Source organism: Neofelis nebulosa, chromosome 12 (genome assembly GCF_028018385.1).
Source record: "Neofelis nebulosa isolate mNeoNeb1 chromosome 12, mNeoNeb1.pri, whole genome shotgun sequence".
Taxonomy (NCBI): domain Eukaryota; kingdom Metazoa; phylum Chordata; class Mammalia; order Carnivora; family Felidae; genus Neofelis; species Neofelis nebulosa.
This window is the reverse complement of record NC_080793.1, coordinates 24,176,759-24,194,835: the sequence shown is the minus strand read 5'-3', so window position 1 is coordinate 24,194,835 and position 18,077 is coordinate 24,176,759. Positions and strand designations below refer to the sequence as shown.

The 18,077-nt window shown below is 45.2% G+C and overlaps 1 protein-coding gene and 1 non-coding gene across 12 annotated transcripts in view; both read left to right on the top strand.

Annotated features, from left to right (window-relative positions):
* The window catches only part of PALM2AKAP2 (PALM2 and AKAP2 fusion), a 484,510-nt gene that overhangs the window by 228,994 nt on the left and 237,439 nt on the right, over nt 1-18,077 (top strand). For all 11 annotated transcript variants that reach the window (XM_058694604.1, XM_058694609.1, XM_058694606.1 and 8 more), the window contains exon 4: nt 5,605-5,735. In XM_058694604.1, coding sequence (XP_058550587.1) covers nt 5,605-5,735 — 131 coding nt within the window. The remainder of the gene's footprint in view (nt 1-5,604; nt 5,736-18,077) is intronic.
* On the top strand, nt 10,755-10,860 carry LOC131492321 (U6 spliceosomal RNA). The gene has a single exon (XR_009252010.1). It is a non-coding gene; the product is annotated as a U6 spliceosomal RNA (small nuclear RNA).

Below are 18,077 nucleotides of genomic sequence, written 5' to 3'. Positions count from 1 at the left end.
ATCTGGGCTGTTACATTTGTCAGTCTCTCCACCTGAAATGCCCTTCCTTGGATCTCAGATCTCAGCTCAAATGTTCAAGTACTCACAGAGACTTCTCCCACCTATAGTGTCCTCCATCGGTCCCTGTTTCTCACATTGTCCTACCTACTTCCTGCGATGCTGGTATCACAGTCTGAAATGGTCTTGCACCCTTGTTTATTGGGACAAAGGCTCAGCGATGTTGGGGACCTGCCTGTCTTCCAGGCAGTGTCTTCAGGAGCCGGCAGAGTGCCTGGCATGTAGGGAATGGATGAGGACACCACTGCTCCTGAGATGGGGATGCAGGAGGAGAGACAGCCTGTGGGAGGATGAAGAGCTCCTCTTCGGATCAGTGTTTGGCTAGCCAGTGGTGAAGCTCACACATTCTCCAGACATCTGGATAGTCACAGGTTCTCGTGAAGGGTGACTCAAACCAAGGTCCTTGGACCAGCAGCGTCAATGACTGCATCACGTGGGAGCCTGTTAAAATTCAAATTCCCAGACCCTATCTTGAACTTTGAGAATCAACATCGCCGGGAGTGGGGTTCTGTGCAAGCTCTCCTGGTGAGCCCTACGCATACTGCAGCATGCGAGGCTCTGTTCTCCTTTTGTTTTCTGAAGCTGGACAGACGTGTGGAGGAAGAGCCAGATGAACCTCAGCGTCTCCTCCATCCTTCCCTCCAAGGAGCCCCTGTCAAGACTCTGTTTGCCCACTGCCAGCTCTCTGCCTGCCCTTTCCTTGTCTTGACTTTTCATCGTTGCATCCACTTGACAAATGTGAAGTGTTGACCGTTCTTACCACCTGTAAACTATGGTATCTGTTTTTGGTATATGCTCTTTGAACATAAGAAAGAAAAGTTTTTATTTTTAGTTTTCACTTCTGCTGTACTCTGTCACTTAATTCTGAAACGCTCAGGCAGCCAGTAAAGGCCAGAACACTACAGGGAAACCAGTGCTTCCAATGGGCATGTGTGATCAGAATGGACAAGTACATTGTGTCCCAAGGCTATAACACAGCCGACCCTCAGAGACAACAGGAGGGGATCTGGTGTAGGTTAAGGGAATCTTTGGTGGTAAATGTATTTGAATTGGTGGTTTCCCAGCATTACCACTTTGGGTCCAAGTGAAAAAAATCAACTCTGCTTTTTTGTTTGTTTGTTTCTAAAACATCAAAACACTTTTGTGAAACAGACTTCTCCGAGACCCACTGTCCTGTTGTTATTGTCTCTCTTCTTGGCTCCAGCTGTTGGGGATGTTTTGGTGACCTCATTGGCTTATCCAAAGAAGAGACAGATCCGAGGGCATATATGCTTTCGGTGTTCATGGTCACCAGGCTGCTCTTTCCAGAGGTGCTGACAGATGGCTAAGGCTAAATCAGCCAGAAATGAGGAGTTAGACACTTTCTTGGTGGCAGGAGGCACAGTGTGCAGAAGAGCAGAGAGAACATTCCCAGGAGCAGCCAGTGTCATGTTCCAAGAAGCCCTAGCTGTGTAACATCCCTGTTAGGGTAGAGAAAGCTGGGTCTGTCCATGGTTGCCTTTCCAGAAGGGTCCACACTCTAAGACCAAGGTTGCCAGTAGATCTCTCTCCCAAAATCCTAATAGGGATTTTACCCTCTATAAGTTGAACTAGGTGAGTGTCAAACATTTTCAGCTGAGGGAGCCCAGTGAAAGTGTGATAGCCCCCTCCCAAGGAATTAGCATGATAGAAAAATCAAGATTTTTCCACCTCACCCATTTACTCATTCATTCCCTGGAGCTAGGCTAGGGGCAGCAATGAGATGCTAAAGAGAATGAAGAATTGTCCCAGCCTTTGAGGAGCTGGGAGTCCATAGGAGGAAAGATACAAAAAGAAAGAATTTGAGAACAGTATGAAAGTGTACTGGAATATGCTGTCTGCTAGAGGAGGCAGAGAAGAGAGCCATGCATCCTACCAGCAGTAGTGGAGGAAGGTTCCTCAGGTGGCATTTTACCTGCTCTTTCTCAGACGAGGGGAGAAGAGGCCAGGGGAACAGGACGAACAGCAATAATAAACATTTCTCTAGTACTACATGTGGGTTCAGCACTTTTAGCATATGAATGCATTTAATCCCCATGACAAGCCTGAGATGGGCTCTGTCCTCACATTCACTTTACAGGTGAGGAAACTGAGGTTCGATGAGGGTGAGGAGACTATCTAAGGTCACACAGCTAGTAAGTGGCAGACTGGCTCCAGAATTCAGGGTGTTAACCACTGTTCAACCCAGCCTCTCACCATAAGTGAGCATGATATCTGGGGAATTTTGAGTAGAGAACAATGCTTTTGAGTTTGTGGGGTTTTTTTCCTATAACCCACTTAGGAAGAGAAACCAGTTTAACCCACTCATCCCCACTTTCCAGTGGAAGAAACATCTCTGTGATAAAGCTTCAGAGAATGTAGTAGTTGCTAGGGCTGCTGTGACAAACACCACAGACTGGGTGGCTTAAGCCACAGAAATTATTTTCTCACAATTCCGGAAGCTGCAAATCCAACCAAGATCAACGTGTCAGTAGGGCTTGCTTCTTCACATGCTCTCTGCTTGGCTTGTAGATGGCTGTCTTCCTCAGGTGTCTTTACATGGTCTTCTTTCTGTGCATGTCCTCTTTTTATAAAGACGCCAGTCATATGGGATTAGAACCCATCCCAATAACCTCATTTAACCTTAAAGACCCTATTTCCAAACATGGTTATGTTATGAGGTCATAGGGGTTAGGACTTCAGCATAGGAATTGGTGGGGAAAGGGGGCCATAATTCAGCCCAGAAGAAAGAGCAACCAATGTCAACAAATGATACTGTGAGTTTTTTAATGTTTATTTATTTTGAGAGAGAGAGAGAGAGAGAGAGAGCTAGTGAGTGCACGAGTTGGGTGGGGGAAGAGAGGGGGAGAGAGAGAGGGAGAGGGAGAATCTTAAGCAGGCTCCATGCTGTGAGAGCAGAGCCCAACACAGGGCTCCATCCCATAAACTGTGAGATCATGACCTGAGCTGAAGTCAAGAGTCTGACGCTTAATCGACTGAGCCACCCAGCACTCTGGTACTGTGAACTTTTACACATGATTTTATATTATTAAACAATGCTCTATAAATGTTTAAAGTACTTTTTTAACACTGTCCTTGGTGGTAGTTGTAAATAAATTTGCAGGCACCAGGTTACCAATGATGTTTAGCTGTTTAAGTCTGTTGGGATGAGGGTGGTTCCTGTCTACAAGCACTTTAGCATATAATCATGAATCACTTGCATATGAACAGACCCATGCCTTCAATGAATGGAAAGCAATAGGTCAAGTGCTATAAATATGCTTCTTTATGCACTGTAAGAGTAATCAAACAGGCCTCCACCAACAAAGATTTATAAATAAAAAGCAAGAATCATTCAGTGAACACCATGGCTGCTTGGACACCGTACTGATGTGTTGCTAAAAAAAAGTCCCTTCAGAAGTGTTGGAATTCTAAACATTGAAACTTGCTCCTATACATCCAGCAGGGTCTTCACAGCCCTGTGTGGCTGCTGGATTTCTCAATAGAATGGTGAACCAGAACCGTTAATGAATTCTAACTTACTATTACTAAATGTTGGCAATTTTTAGTAACTCATTTTATAGCTTTATAATAAGTGACTTTTGGGGCGCCTGGGTGGCTCAGTCAGTTAAGCGTCCGACTTTGGCTCAGGTCACGATCTCGCGGTATGTGAGTTCGAGCCCCGCGTCCGGCTCTGGGCTGACTGCTCAGAGCCTGGAGCCTGTTTCAGATTCTGTGTCTCCCTCTCTCTCTGACCCTCCCCCGTTCGTGCTCTCTCTCTGTCTCAAAAATAAATAAACGTTAAAAAAAAAATTAAAAAAAAAAAGTGACTTTTATTGCTTAATCTCAAGAAAAATGAGAGCCTCCGGAATTGTCTGTCTTTTGCTAAGAGCTGTAGAAAGCAAACTGAAGTATGAATTCTGTGTCCACAATATTAGAAATATTCCACTCTTTCATTTCTGTAAATCCTATTTATTTATTTATTTATTTATTTTTTTAAATTTTTTTTTCAACGTTTTTTATTTATTTTTGGGACAGAGAGACACAGAGCATGAACGGGGGAGGGGCAGAGAGAAAGGGAGACACAGATTTGGAAACAGGCTCCAGGCTCCGAGCTGTCAGCACAGAGCCCGACGCGGGGCTCGAACTCACAGACCGCGAGATCGTGACCTGGCTGAAGTCGGCCGCTTAACCGACTGCGCCACCCAGGCGCCCCTGTAAATCCTATTTAATTGGCTCCAAGCTCTGCATAGCCTGGCTCTTAGCCATCAAAAGGGTTCCCTTTGTTTTACCTTGCTCAGCCTGCCTGACGAAGTCAAACCAGATTCTGATGGAAGTGATGCCTGAAGCCAGGGAACCCAGTGCTTATTCTATGCATAATCTATGTTGAGTGGCTTCAAAGCCATTATAGGACCCGGGAAAAACTGGTCACATGCCCTGCTTCTGGCCGACTTGGGGGTGCACCCTTTCAGGCCTCCATTCCCAGGACTGCTGACCTGCCCAGGGGATGCTTGGCCATGATGCCTGGGGTTCAGCCTCTGCACACATCCAATAGCCACCATCTGCCTTCGAGGGACCATGTAATAGAAACCCAAATCAAAAATCTTCTCCACACCTTCCTTGCCTTGCTCTTCGTTTCAGAGAGTTTCCTCATGCCTTTCTTTTGAGCTGTTTCATTTCTCTTCTCAAAGCAGTAATCGCTCCCTCCTGAACTGTTGACCTGAGACTCAAAGCCTTTTTCTTTCACTCCACAATATATTAGTACACTGGTACAAGTGGGGTGCATTATTTTAATACCATTTGGAGACCACTGCTGGGTATGGTTGGGAATCATTAAAAAGCTTATTTCTTTTTTAAGTGTTTATTCATTTGGGGGAGGGGGAGGGGAGAGGGATAGAGAAAAAGAGAGGGAGAGAGAATCCCAAGCAGGCTCCCAGCTGTCAGTGCAAAGTGGGATCATGACCTGAGCAGAAATCAAGAGTTAGACGCTCAACCGACAGAGCCACCCAAGAGCCCCCATTAAAGAGTTTCTAAGAAGAGCCATAACATAAATTAACCTTTTTGAAAAAACACCCTAAGATGGACTTGATATTGGGTGATCTTAAGAAATTATATAATGGAATTGTAGTTGCACAGAAAAATGTCCTTATGTTTTAGAGATTAATACTGAAATACTTACGGGTGAAATGTCATGATGTTTGTTATTTCCTTTAAAACGCTTTGGTGATAAATATGGGAAAATACGGCAAACTGTCTCATTGTAAAGCTAGATGAGGTACAGTGGCATTCATTATTCAGTTTCCTCTGTTAGAAAAACATGTTTTCAAAAACTTTTTATAGTAGAAAATGTAGAAATAAATCCCTCTGGTGGCTCTCTAGGGGTTGGGCCCCAGGGGAGGGAAGTAGGGAGCCAAATTAGTGAGGAGGCAAAGGCAGCAATTCAGGTGAACACAGATGAGGGGCGGAGCTAAAACCGAGGCACCGCCCACACTGAGAAGGCTGTGGACTGAAAGGTACCATCTAGTCTGTTCTCTTCCCTCATTCCCACAGTCCAAAGTGCTTCGGGAAAAATGGCTGCTGCAGGGTATCCCCGCTGGAACTGCGGAAGAGGAGGAAGCCAGGAGGCGGCAGTCTGAAGAGGATGAATTCAGAGTCAAACAACTGGAAGATAACATTCAGAGGTAGGTGGTTCCCAGCCCAGGGCACCTCTCCACCCCGGCTCCCTGCACTGTGGTGTTACAGTGCAGTAACCACTACCCTCCTCTAAGGGGCCTTTCTCAGTGCCAGCCCCCTTTCCCAGAGCTTTGGAATTCTATTCCTAAACAGAATACATTTGTATCCTTTAAACTTTTCCAGATAACCCTGAGTTATTACTCTGGGTACTAATTATTGCATTGGGCTGTCATTCGGTACAGTGTTGTTTTCCTGGACCAGGGAGGGGTTGGAAGCAGCCTGCCCCTTCAATAACTGCTCCCCTTTTGAGTTCTTCCATCAGCTTTTGTCCTTTTCCTCCTATGAATCAGGCTGTTAGCTGTTATTGCTGCTGGAGCGGGTCCGTTTTCAAATTTGCTACACTTGATCAATCTGAAGTGGGGAAACTATAGCAGGGCGTTTTGGAATGAAAAGGACAGAGTATAGAAGAGCTGAATGAGAGCACCCCTGTGCTCTAAAAATTCACTTTGTGTTGCCTGCTGGCTCTGTTCAGAGGGTGAGTTGGGTTCCTTTATGGTTGTGAACATTTCCATCTGGGAGATAAGTGACCCTCCTGTGGCCAGTGGTTGGACCAAGAACATAGGTTTGCACTTGAAAACTGTAGTCACACCAGGTCCCAGGACACCTAGCCAGAGATATGAGACGGGGGTGGAAGGTGGTGATCAGAGATGCCTTGGAACCAAATCTCCCCCTCCATCCCATCCCACCAAACCCTGGCTCAAATATCAACTTCAAGAGCTTCCTCTGTTTCTCCTGAGGTGCAAGCTCTCTTAGAACACAAAGGGTCAGAGCTACCTGGCTACCGGCCTTTATACCGAGGAGTGAATGAGGTCTGTGAGAGTACCTGGGGACTCCAGTAATGTCACCGGGGAAAACAGACCGGCCGTAAGCCCTGAAGGCCTAGGTCCATACTTTGCTTGGACCCTAATGTCCCTCAAAGAGGTCTGAGAGCAGCTTAACTAAATTTTGCTTGTGGGGAAACTAGCTAAGAAGAAGCTGTATGTGATGTGCGTGTGTGCATATACATAGACACACATATGTGGGTGGGTGAATATGTGTATATACACAAACAGTTTTTTTAGAATACACAGAGTAAAGGCTAAACTATTACCAGCCATTTTAGTTAGATAGATCGATATATGTCGTTAGAAGAAGAAAATTTTAGTCCTGAAAATATGGCATCAAGTTTGTGAGGACAAGTACCTCCAGAATGTACAAAAGGTCTTCTTGTTGGAAGCCCGGAAGGTGGACAGGGGAGGGCCAGGATGGAGTCACTCAGAATCCCAAGCCTCGGGGGTTTCTCTCCTCAGAAGTGGCTCAGCTGGCTGTGTCTTACACAACATGAGGAAGCCAAGGATTATTGAAACTATTGACAATATAATAGGTTGGGGAGGAAAAGGCCACTCGGAGAAATGGTGTAGGAAGTCTCAAAGTGGAGAGTCTACAGTGCTGTCAGCCAGAGGGACAGTGGATACAATGCAGGAGCATCTCTTCGCCATCGCTCTGGTTATAAGTTCCATCATTTTCCTGCCCCTTTCTTACTGGTTTTACGTCACCACAACAGATAGGTCTGGCGCAAAGCAGACACTCCACAGCTATTCGGTGAATGAAGGTTTGGGACTGGGTACCCCACATATTGGGCAGAGAAAGCCTGGGAGATTAGTCTCCAGTCTAACTTGGCAAAATCCTAGGAGCCAAGTGGCTTGGACACAGTCTATTCACTACCTCGGATATGAAGGGAGACAGTATACACACCGATGGGCGGAAAATTTTGCTTAAAATCATTTTTTTCAGAAGCTGTGTATCTTTTCTCAGAGTCTGACAGGGTCACTTCATCTTGTAGGTGTTACAGATGGAAGGTGAAAAGGATTTGGAAAATAGGACAAAATTAGGGATATGACCTTTTCTATTTTTCTTAAATGGCATTAGAAAATGTGGTCCTCCCACCAAATTGGCAGTTTCTCTTTGGCTTGCATATGTATTAGATCACTGCTTTGGCCTCATAAGTGGTAACTCTTACCTGTGGGATGAGCCACCAGGTGGAGGGAGAGTCTCAAATCGAGACTGAGTTTTGGCTAAATCGACCATCGGAGTGAAGTGTTAGAGTTAGGGGCTAGTATATTGTTTAGGTGGGCATCACCATATTCAGAAAAATAAGGAAAATCTCTTTTTTTATCTTTTGAGTCAATAGAATAAAGAGCTCACTCAATGTATGCAGGCCATTTCTTGGAGCTCCTTGAGGAGATAGATACTCAATCCAGAAGGAAAGAAATCATAGAAGCCTAAAAGGATGGAGGTGGGGTGCTTAGGCCTTGATTTGTCAGGTTATTTCCTTCTGCCACTTTCATGGCTCTGCTGGGCATTGCATTTGCTGGGGAGTGAGCTGCATTCCCTGGAGCTGCTTTTCTGTAGGAGCAGGCCAGCCGATGGGCATCATTTCCTCCTCAGGGCCCCCGGAGGAAAGAGTGTCTTCCTACCCTGGAAGTCAGTTTCTGCTTCCCCTCATATGCCTTGCAACTTCTCTACTGGAATGGTTAGCGTCTTTAAGTTCTCCTCTCAAGGGAAGAAGGGAGCTGTCCTGCCTCTTCCCTTAAAGGACCCTCAGCCCCTTAAGCCACTTTCCTTAGTCAGGCATGGCTTAGTTGTCTCTCACAGTCCTAGCCATTTGAACAGCCCCGAAGGCTCATTGGAAGCACAAGCATCCTGCAGCTCTTACAGTCTAAGCGGACGGGGTATCCTGGCTCTGCTTGTTTTGGCTGAGCTCAGCCAAGTGACTCCAAGACATAGGTTGGACGAGTCTACGCTTGTCCCCCCTGCACTAATGAGCTAACCATGACTGCTTCCTTTTATGGCAATGGCAGAGGAGCAAGAGGGCGGAGCAGAAACAGCACTGCCCATAAGCCATTAGCCAAAGCAAGTCATGGCCACCCCAAAACCCAGGGGAGGAGATGGTCAACCTTCAGTGGGAGGAACTTCAGAGTTGTGTGGCAAAGGGCACAGATATAGGGGAGGGTGAAAACGGGGGGCTAATAGTTCACTCGAACAGCAGTGTGATTGTTCAATTGAAAACTGCAGGCATTAGAGAAAGTCCAGAAAGGTGAATCCATGAGGAACAAGATGAGCTAAAACAACTTGAGAATTCACAGGGACAGGGAGAAGAGAATGAGAGAAAATAGGAGTAGCTTCGAGATCAAATTTAGAATCTGATCTTTATAGAATAGGAATCCTGGAAATTGGCTACAGATCAAATGTAGCAGAACCACTAAATAGAGGGATTACAAAAGCAAGTTTCTCTGTTTGAGACAGATTATCACTCTTTAGGTCTTTAGATCTGGGTCTGCTTATCTAAGTCACTCCCGAACAGTAAGTTAGATTCTCCTAAAGAGATATGCAAACTGTCTTCAAATGACAAAGTATGTTAGTACAGTTGTGCCCTGAAGGTATTTCAGTCCCTGCTGGTGAACCAGGAGTCGTTTGAAGAACCTGAAGGAACAATAGAGAATAGTAATCAAAGAGCAGGGAGAATGCCTACAAGGAGAGATGAATGGAAATTTGTGTCATTTAGTTTGCAAAAAGAAAAGGTGATGGCAACCTAATTCAGAACTTCAGTGTGTGTAGGATTTAGGCCATGTCTTAATTCTGTATGTATGGGCCATTCTGAATTTGATAAAGACTTCAAATAAAGCATGAGAATTTGCACTTAAACCTGTCTCTTTCCTTAGATATCTTCAAGAAGAACATCACCATCTTTCCATTTGAGTCTAAAATTCTTTATAGTGCCAGTGATCATACAGCAAGCTCCAGGTTTACAGACATGTTTTTTCACCAAAGTGTTATTTGTAAATTGGTGGTTGTTTGGAGCTAAGAGTGTTGTCTGTCTTCCAAGACTGTAATATGTGGTGCTTAGATTTTGAGGGCAGCCCATAAGGAGGGAGGGAGAGATGAAGGAAGGAAGGAAGAAACGGTGGGAGGAAAGAAGGAAGGAAGGGAGGGAGGAAGGAACTAGACTCTTAAATCCTGGGTATTAGAATCACCTGGGAAGCTTTTTAAAAAATACAGATTCCCAGGCCTTATTCCAGGGAATTTGGATTCAGTGACCCAGCTGAGGAGCCCTGTTTTTTAAAGAGTGCTCCAGATAATCTGTGCAAATCACAGTTCAAGAAAGGTTGCTGTAGGGGTGCCTGGGTGGCTCAGTTGGTTGAGCGTCGGGCTTCAGCTCAGGTCCTGATTTCACAGTTCGTGAGTTCAAGCCCCACATGGGGCTTGCTGCTGTCAGTGCAGAGCCCACTTCAGATCCTATATCCCCGTCCCTCTGCCCCTCCCCTGCTTACACTCCCTCAAAAATAAATTAAAAAAAAAAAAAGGAAAGAAAAGTTGCTGTAAAGGGAAAAAAGAACAGACCATAAATAAAATTGAATTAATTAAGAGCACTAAAGCACTACAGTGATTATGTGAAGGCAGTGGGAAAGGAAGAAGAGAGCTGGTCACTACAGTGGATAAACAGACGGCCATTCTTTTGTACAACTTCTCCCTGGCCAGTGTCAGGACAGCTCAGTCTATTGCTCGTTTTCTTCACTTGCTAGAAACCAGAGGTAAAATAGGCTAAATATGGTCAGAATTGTTGACAGCCAAATCTTTACAAAGATTTCTTTTTTTTTTTTAATTTTTATTTCAAATGACACATCTTTTGTATGCTTTATTTCCTATTGGGGTGCCATATTGAGAAAGCCCAAAGGATTGTTTTTTGGCTTGGGCTCATTGTAAACCATTTTCTTTGCTGTCACTATATGTGATGGGTCCCTGGGGCCACACATGGGCCTCACATTGATACTCTTGGAGACTTCTGACAGTTAGATCCATATGACACTTGCCTACTTCACATCTGCTCCAGTCAACAAGTCCCGTTACTTGCCCTGTGATCTTCCCACTGAAGATGCTCTTTCTGATTTCATCAGGTTTTATTCACATGTTTGAAATGTAGTGTTCCAGTGCTCTCTTAGCAGCACATATACTAAAATTGGAACGATACAGAGAAGATTAGCATAGCCCCTGCGTGAGGATGATATGCAAATTAATGACGCTTTGAAAGTTAAGTGTTCTTAACTTTCTTTGATGAGTGAAAAATACGGGGAAATTTGTTCCCCCCACCTTGGAATTACCCCAGTGAGGATGAGGGACTTCAGGGACTAGTAAATGAAAATGGAACGAGCTCTTCTAAAGCTAAGGTATTAATGCTAGCTCTACTGTTAACTTGCTGTGTGAATCTGGGCAAAACTCACACTCTCTCTGGTCTCAGTTTCCTCATCTTTTCAGTGAAGGGTCTTTCAGGATCTTCTAGCTCTGGTGTTCTGAGAGTCTTTAATTTGGGAAGTTGGCTAGAGATCCCTTTTCTGAAGAAATATACCTATGCAGAGAAATGCTGCTGTTGTAGAAGGAAGTGGTTTAGGAGACAGGCCAGAATTGGGGAAGGAGGTTAACTTCTCAGGAGACAAAGCCCCATGTGTGAATCAGTGACTCATCACAGATGACTAATTCATCTTATCAGCTGTCAGTTCTAAAATATGTCCCATCAAATATTGATTGAATAAACTATTGAAGTCCCGGTTGCTAACCTAGACAGGGGCATTGCAACTTTTAAAAAGAAAGTTCAAGACGCCTATGAACTGGCCCATTTCTGCTTCTGAATTAACATTCTTGGAGTGCTTCTGTTGGTCTCTGATGGATACCAGAATTCCCTTAATTTTCCCCATTCTTAAGAGGTTCAACGCAGAAGACTAGAGACATTAGACATAAGCATGTGTGTGTTGTATGGTGGGATTTTGGCAACCAACAAGAATACAGCCATCCACAAATAAATGTTCTAGAAAAGGCAACCACAGAAATGTTCATTGGAATCACAAAGGGCACTTGCTTGGGATTCAATCTGTTCTTCATTCTGTCTATTTTTGACTCCATGATGCACTGCTCTCCAGCAGCAGAGCCTGGAGCCCTTACATGGGCAATTCCACATCTGTGCATCCCAGCCTGTGGCCCTGCCCCACAGCCACATCTGGCACTCAGCCCTGGTCTCCTTCCAATTCTCTTTGTTTCACCATAGTAATATCATAGATACTGTAAACCACACAGTGATGTAGTGGGGTCACTTTATCATCTATTGTTCCTTGCTCTCTTACTCTCTTCTGGGTCCCTAGCATTTTGGTTTCCACTGAATTCATCAATTTTCTTGTTTTTATCCTCATAACACTGCCACGAAGTAGTGGTAATGATGCCCATAATACAGTTGGGGGAACTGAGGCTTAGGAGGTAAAGTAACTTGTTGCCCCCAATGACCCCAAGTGACCCAAGTGAAGAAGTAAGGGGTGCCTGGCTGGCTCAGCAGGTATAGCATGTGACTCTTGATCTTGGGTCCATGAGTTCAAGCCACACATTGGGTGTAGAGATTACTTTTAAAAAAACTAAGTGAATAAGTATTTCAACTGGCTCTAATGCCACCGCGCTTTCTCAAACATCTGAACAAAAGCTTAGTTTAAGTTCAAAATTTTGAGACATGATATTCAGTGAAATCACACTGAAGTTCACCTCAGGATGCAGGGGGGGGGGGGGCTCTTCCCTCCTCAGCCCCCACCAGCGTCTCCTCAGGAAGCAGAATAGCAAGTGTGCCATTGTGAGTGGGCCTCGTGGCTCGGAAGCCTGCCCCCCTCAGGTTCTGTCTGGAAGTACAGGCTCCACTTTAGGCTCGGTTCCTTTTTCTCTTTCTGAAGCCCTTTGCTCTTGAGTGCTCTTTCTTGACTGTATACAGCCCGAGTCTCTGCTGCAAACAGTATGTTGTTATATAAAAGGCTCCCAGCGCACTGATGAGGAACCTGGACCTTAGAGTCTGACTGACTGGATTTGAGCCCCAGTTCTGCATTTGCAAGTTGTTTGACCTTAGACACAGTGCTGCTGTCTGGACTTGAGTTTCCTCACCGGTACCCTGGGGATAGCAATGCCCATCTTGAAGGGTTGTTGTAATGTGTACAAATTATATGCTCTTGTGAAGTGGCAACTACAGTAGGTTGTCAGTAACTAAGAGTGGTGCTTTTGTTGTTGTTTTCTCCTCCATCCTTCTGGAACAGGGTTTCTTAATAGCAGAACTACTGATGTTTGGGCTGAAGAGTTATTGTCGGGGAGGCTGTCCTGTGTATTGCAGGATCTTTAGCAGAATCCCTGGCCTCTGCCCAGGAGATGCCAGTAACATCATCCCACCCCCAATTTGACAATCAAAAATGTTTCCAAACATTGCTGAGTGTGTCCCCTGGGCCCAGCCGAGAACCACCCCTCCAAAGGCTGAAATTACAGGTGTTGATACTAAGATTATCCCCCCATCAAGTTGCTTCAGAACACAGAACCCCGAAAAGATTTATGTGGCAAAAAAGACAAGAGGTAATACATGCTGGCATGGATGTGGAGAAAAGGGAACTCTCGTGCATTGTTGGTGGGAATGCAAATGGGTGTAGCCACTGCAGAAAATAGTGTGGAGGTTACTCAGAAAATTAAAAATAGAACTACCCTATGATCCAGTGATTCCACTTCTGGGAATCTATCCAAAGGAAATGAAAACACTAACTCAAAAAGATAGCTGCACCCTCATGTTCATAGCAGCATTATTTACAGTAGCCAAGACATGGAAACGACCTAAGAGTCCATCCATGGATGAATGGATAAAGGCGATGTGATATACATATATGGAAGATTAGTCCACAATGGAATATTATTCAGCCATAAAAAACGAAGAAATCCTACCATTTGTGACAACACAGATAGACTTTGAAGACATTATGCTAAGAGAAATAAGTCAGAGAAAGACAAATATTGTATGATGTCATTTATGTGTGGAATCTTCAAACAAACAAAGAACAGACAAAACAGAAAAGCCCAAAACGTATTGGAAAAGAGATTAGAGTTGTGTTTACCAGAGGCAGAGGGTGGGAAGGAAGGGGAAATTGGAGGAAGGTGGTCCAAAGGTACCAACTTGCAGTTATAAGATAAATAAGTCCCAAGATGTAATGTATAGCACGATGACTGTAGCTGCCTCTGCTGTAGGATATACAGGGAAGTTTGTTAAGAGATCCTAAGAGTTCTCATCACAAGGAGAAATAGTTTTCCTTTTTTCTCCTTTCTTTTGATTGTATGAGATGATGGATGTTAGTTGAACCTATTGTGATATTCATTTCACAATATATGTAAATCAAACCATCATGCTGTATGTCATAAACTTATACAACGACATATGTCAATTATCTCTCAGTAAAACTGGGGGAAAAAGATTTATGAAGATAGCATTAATGATTTTCAGTGCAGAATGACAGATGTTTCAGTTGCTTATAGGATAAGGCTTCTCTCAAGCAGTGAACCATGAAAGTCAGTTCTGAGTTAAAAAGAAATGATTGCCTTTTTGTGTGCATGTGTGTCCAATGCTGCACTGATTTTGCAAAGGCAATGATTTTATGACAGCTCATAAAACCATAGAATCTTAGAGTATACATAATTGAAGGGGAATCTGGATCAACCCCTGTCTGATACTTGAGTTTGCAATGAACCCAGTGAGTGGGAGTCAGTACATAGTCTCTCTCAAAGGCTAAAAGTGACAGGGAACTCACATCCTTGCAAGGTAATACCCAAGTCCACATTGGAACAGCTCTCACTATTACACAGGATCCTTCTTTGGGATGAAAGTTACGTTCCTTGCAATTTCCGTTGGTTCTCTGGTCCCTGCCCTCTGGGGTCACATAGAAAAGTCCCTCTTCACAGACTCTGAGGTGTGAATGCTTATGGTTTGTGGTTAGCTCTGGAAGCTGGGACAGGTCGGGGGGAAACACTTCCCTGTTGTGCTCAGCATGTCAACACTGCCCACGTGTCTCGTAGAGGCCATAGTGGAAGAGCCTACTTCAAGAGCCTACTGTGAGATCCCAGGCATCTTGCCTTACTTGGGTTTTGTAGGCTCCATTATGATCGCCTCGTTACTGGTCAGGTAAATTCTGTTCAAGGGGTCCATAATAATGGAGATAGCAGGAGAATTTTGTCCATGCACTGAGACCATGTAAGAGCCACATTTGGGGAATGCTTGTATTCCCCTTAAAACAATTGCTATAGTTGAAGAAATTGTGCATAGCCAGCTTTTCTGATGGCTGGTCCCATACTTTCTGGTCTCCCCTGATCTATCCTCTACAGAAAGTTCCCCCTCTGAAAATCACATTTTTCTGCCCCCTAGCCAGCAATATGGTCCCTTGTGACCTCTCTATATTCTTGATGAAACTAAAATATGAGGTGTCCTGTTGATATTTCCTTCCTTGCTTTTCCCTAATTGTGCATTGTGAAGGCAGTGCATGGTCTCTCAGATCCTTTTCAGCGAGGACAGCCTACGATCTTACGACATGGAGTCCTGACGGTGGAGTCTGGCGGCCGTGGTCCCGTGGCCATGGGGATGCACGCGGGCTCTGACCTGGGCAGGGAGCAGACACATGTAGGCAGGCTGGCTTGACGCTCCATCGGGGCCTAGAGCCAGGTCTGTGTCCTAGCCACAGCCCCACCTTGTATCCCCTTCTTCTCTGAGGCCCCAGAGAAGAGTTCAATGGGACCTGAGGCTGCTTGAGACTTGTCACTGCAAGTCCTGCCTCCACCGGCCTTTCCAGTTTCTCCTTCCCCTCACCTCCAAGCTCGAGACCTCCACTGAGCAAGTGGGAGACGAGGTGGGCAGGTCCATTGCCATTCTAGGATCCCAGTTCCCTAGCACACTCATGCCAGGAAGCTAGAGGAAATGATCCCCTTCTTTCTCCCACCCTAAAATCAGCTTCTGCCCGTCAGGGATTCTTCGACTCTCTTACCCAAGGTGTACACATCAGCAGTGGGAATTTCAGGCCGGCTGAGAGGGAAGAGGTGCACAGTCATAGGTGAGTTAGGCTGGGACCTGTTTATTAGGAGGGATTTGCCTACATCCTCGTGCCTGTCCCTTTCCCGAGAAACTGTTTTTAGCACACTTGGAGCACATGTGCGGTTACATTTGCAACATGAATGAGTCAGGTTTATTGTGCCCACGGATTCTTTCTTTTTTATTGAAGTATAGTTGAAGGCTCCTGTGGAGCCTCAGCTGGGAAGATGCAAATGGCTGGTTACTCAAGGGGCTGCGCTCTGTCATCACCTAGAGATTTCTTCACTCGCATGTCTAGGGCCTGAGCTGGAGTGACTCAAAGGCTAGGACTAATGTGCAAGACCTCTCCACGTGGCCTGTCCACAGACTTGGCCTTCTCAGCACAAGGCAGCTGGGTTCTGACTGGGAGCTCCCCAAGGGAGAGTGTCCAGAGGGCAGGCATTACAAGGGACCCAGCTGGAAGCAGCAAGACTTCTGTCCTGGCCACTCGGAAGCGTCATAGCATCACCTGTGCTGTATTTTGCTGGTTTCACCTCAGCTATGAAAGCCAGCTCACTCATAGAGAGGGGAATTAGACTCTTATCTCTTCATGGCAGTGGGCCACCACTTGGAAACACCACTGGGTGAACTCCAACCTGCTTTGCTCCCTCATCCTTTTGCAGAAGCAAGCTGTACGAGAATGTGCAGTGGCCCTGCCCTCTTCTTGGTCTCCACGCACCTCTTTCTTGTTGGTCATCCAGGTATTCCCAGTCTCCCCCATTCGTACATAATCTCAGGAAAAGCCAGACGAGATGTGAAGCTTTTAGAGGCAGCTGGGGAATCCAAAATTATACATGGGAATCATCAGTTACAAAATTGTAGGAAAGGTCTGATCATGGATGTTCAAAAAGGGTCTATAGGAGCATATAAGGGGAGGGGTACTGCACACTCAGATTAAGGAGTGCAAGTAAGACTCCCTGGAGAAGGTAATGTTTGAGGAGAAATGTTATGTGGCTGTTAGACCAGTGTTTTTCTCTTTTTTCATTCCATTCCACTCCATCCCATCCCATCCCATTCCATTTTGTTGATTCTTAGCTAGGATGTAAATTCTGTGAGAGCAGAGGCTTTATTGGTTACCCCAATATTAGTTTTTTGAGGCTTCTGTAACAAATTACCACAAACCTAGTGGCTTAGGACACCAGAAATATATTTGCTCACAGCTCTAAAGGCCAGAAGTCCAAAATCAAGGTGTCTGCAGAGCTGTGCTCCCTCCAAAAGCTCTAGAGGAGGTCCTACCTTGCCGCTTTCAGCTTCTGGTGGCTCCAGGGATGCCTTGGCTTGTATCTGTGTCCCTTTGGTCCCTGCCTCTGTCTTCATATGGCCTCTCTTCTCCCTGTATTTTCTTCTCTTCTGTTTCTTATAAGGACACTTGTCATTGGACTTATGGTCCATCCAGATAATCTCAGGTGAACTCATCTCAAAACCCTTAAATTCATTGCATCTATAGTGACCCTTCTTTTCAAATAAGGTTACATTTGTAGGTTCCAGGGCTTAGGGTGTGGACATATCTTTCTGGAGGCCACCATTTAACACACCAAATCCACTGTATGTATCCCAAGTGCCTAGAATACTACCTGTTGCCTAGTAAGTTGCTTAATAAATATTTTTCAGCTTAATAGATCTGCCTCGGCCTTAGATCATCCATAGGATTGTCTTGAGATTCAAAGCCAACATGTCCATCTAGAGATGGTACAGAGATGTGGTTATGGACTTGAGCATCAGCATTACACTTGCTGGGTTCAAGTCCAGAGGCTCCACTTGCCTCCTGTGAAATCTTAGGCAAGTTCTTCTAGCTTCTCTCTACTTCAATTTACTCTTCTATGAAAAGGAGCTAATAATAATGAGATGAGCTTTCTTGGGTAGTGGTGGTAATTAAGTTAATATATGCAGAGTGCTTAGAAGGATCTAGGACTTGGTACCCAATAGATTCTAGCTTTTATTACAAAAATAAAATAATGATGTGACAGTGTGCAATATGTTAATAATCCCAATTGTTTGATTTTACCTGATCCCCTCTCCACTTTCAGAAACAGCAGAGAGGGATGCCACCCCCCTAAGCTTAGCACGTTGTTTCAGACATATGAGTCCAGTGGTGACTTGGAAACACCAGACCTCGCTGCTGACAGGTCCAGCGCAGTGGAGGGAAGTGGGGCTGAGAGCACAGCCCTGAAAGTGGAGTGGCTGCTCCCTGACAAGCGTGAGAAGTGGCTTCTGTCCCCAGGGCAGCTGCTGGTCTCTCAGGTTCCATCCTGCTCTGTGATCAGCTCATGTGTACCACCCTGAGGTCCTCAGCAGGAATTTTAGGGCTGCTCAGCCTGCCCAGGACCTGTCAGCTAAAGCAGAGGATGAAAAAGAACAACACCAA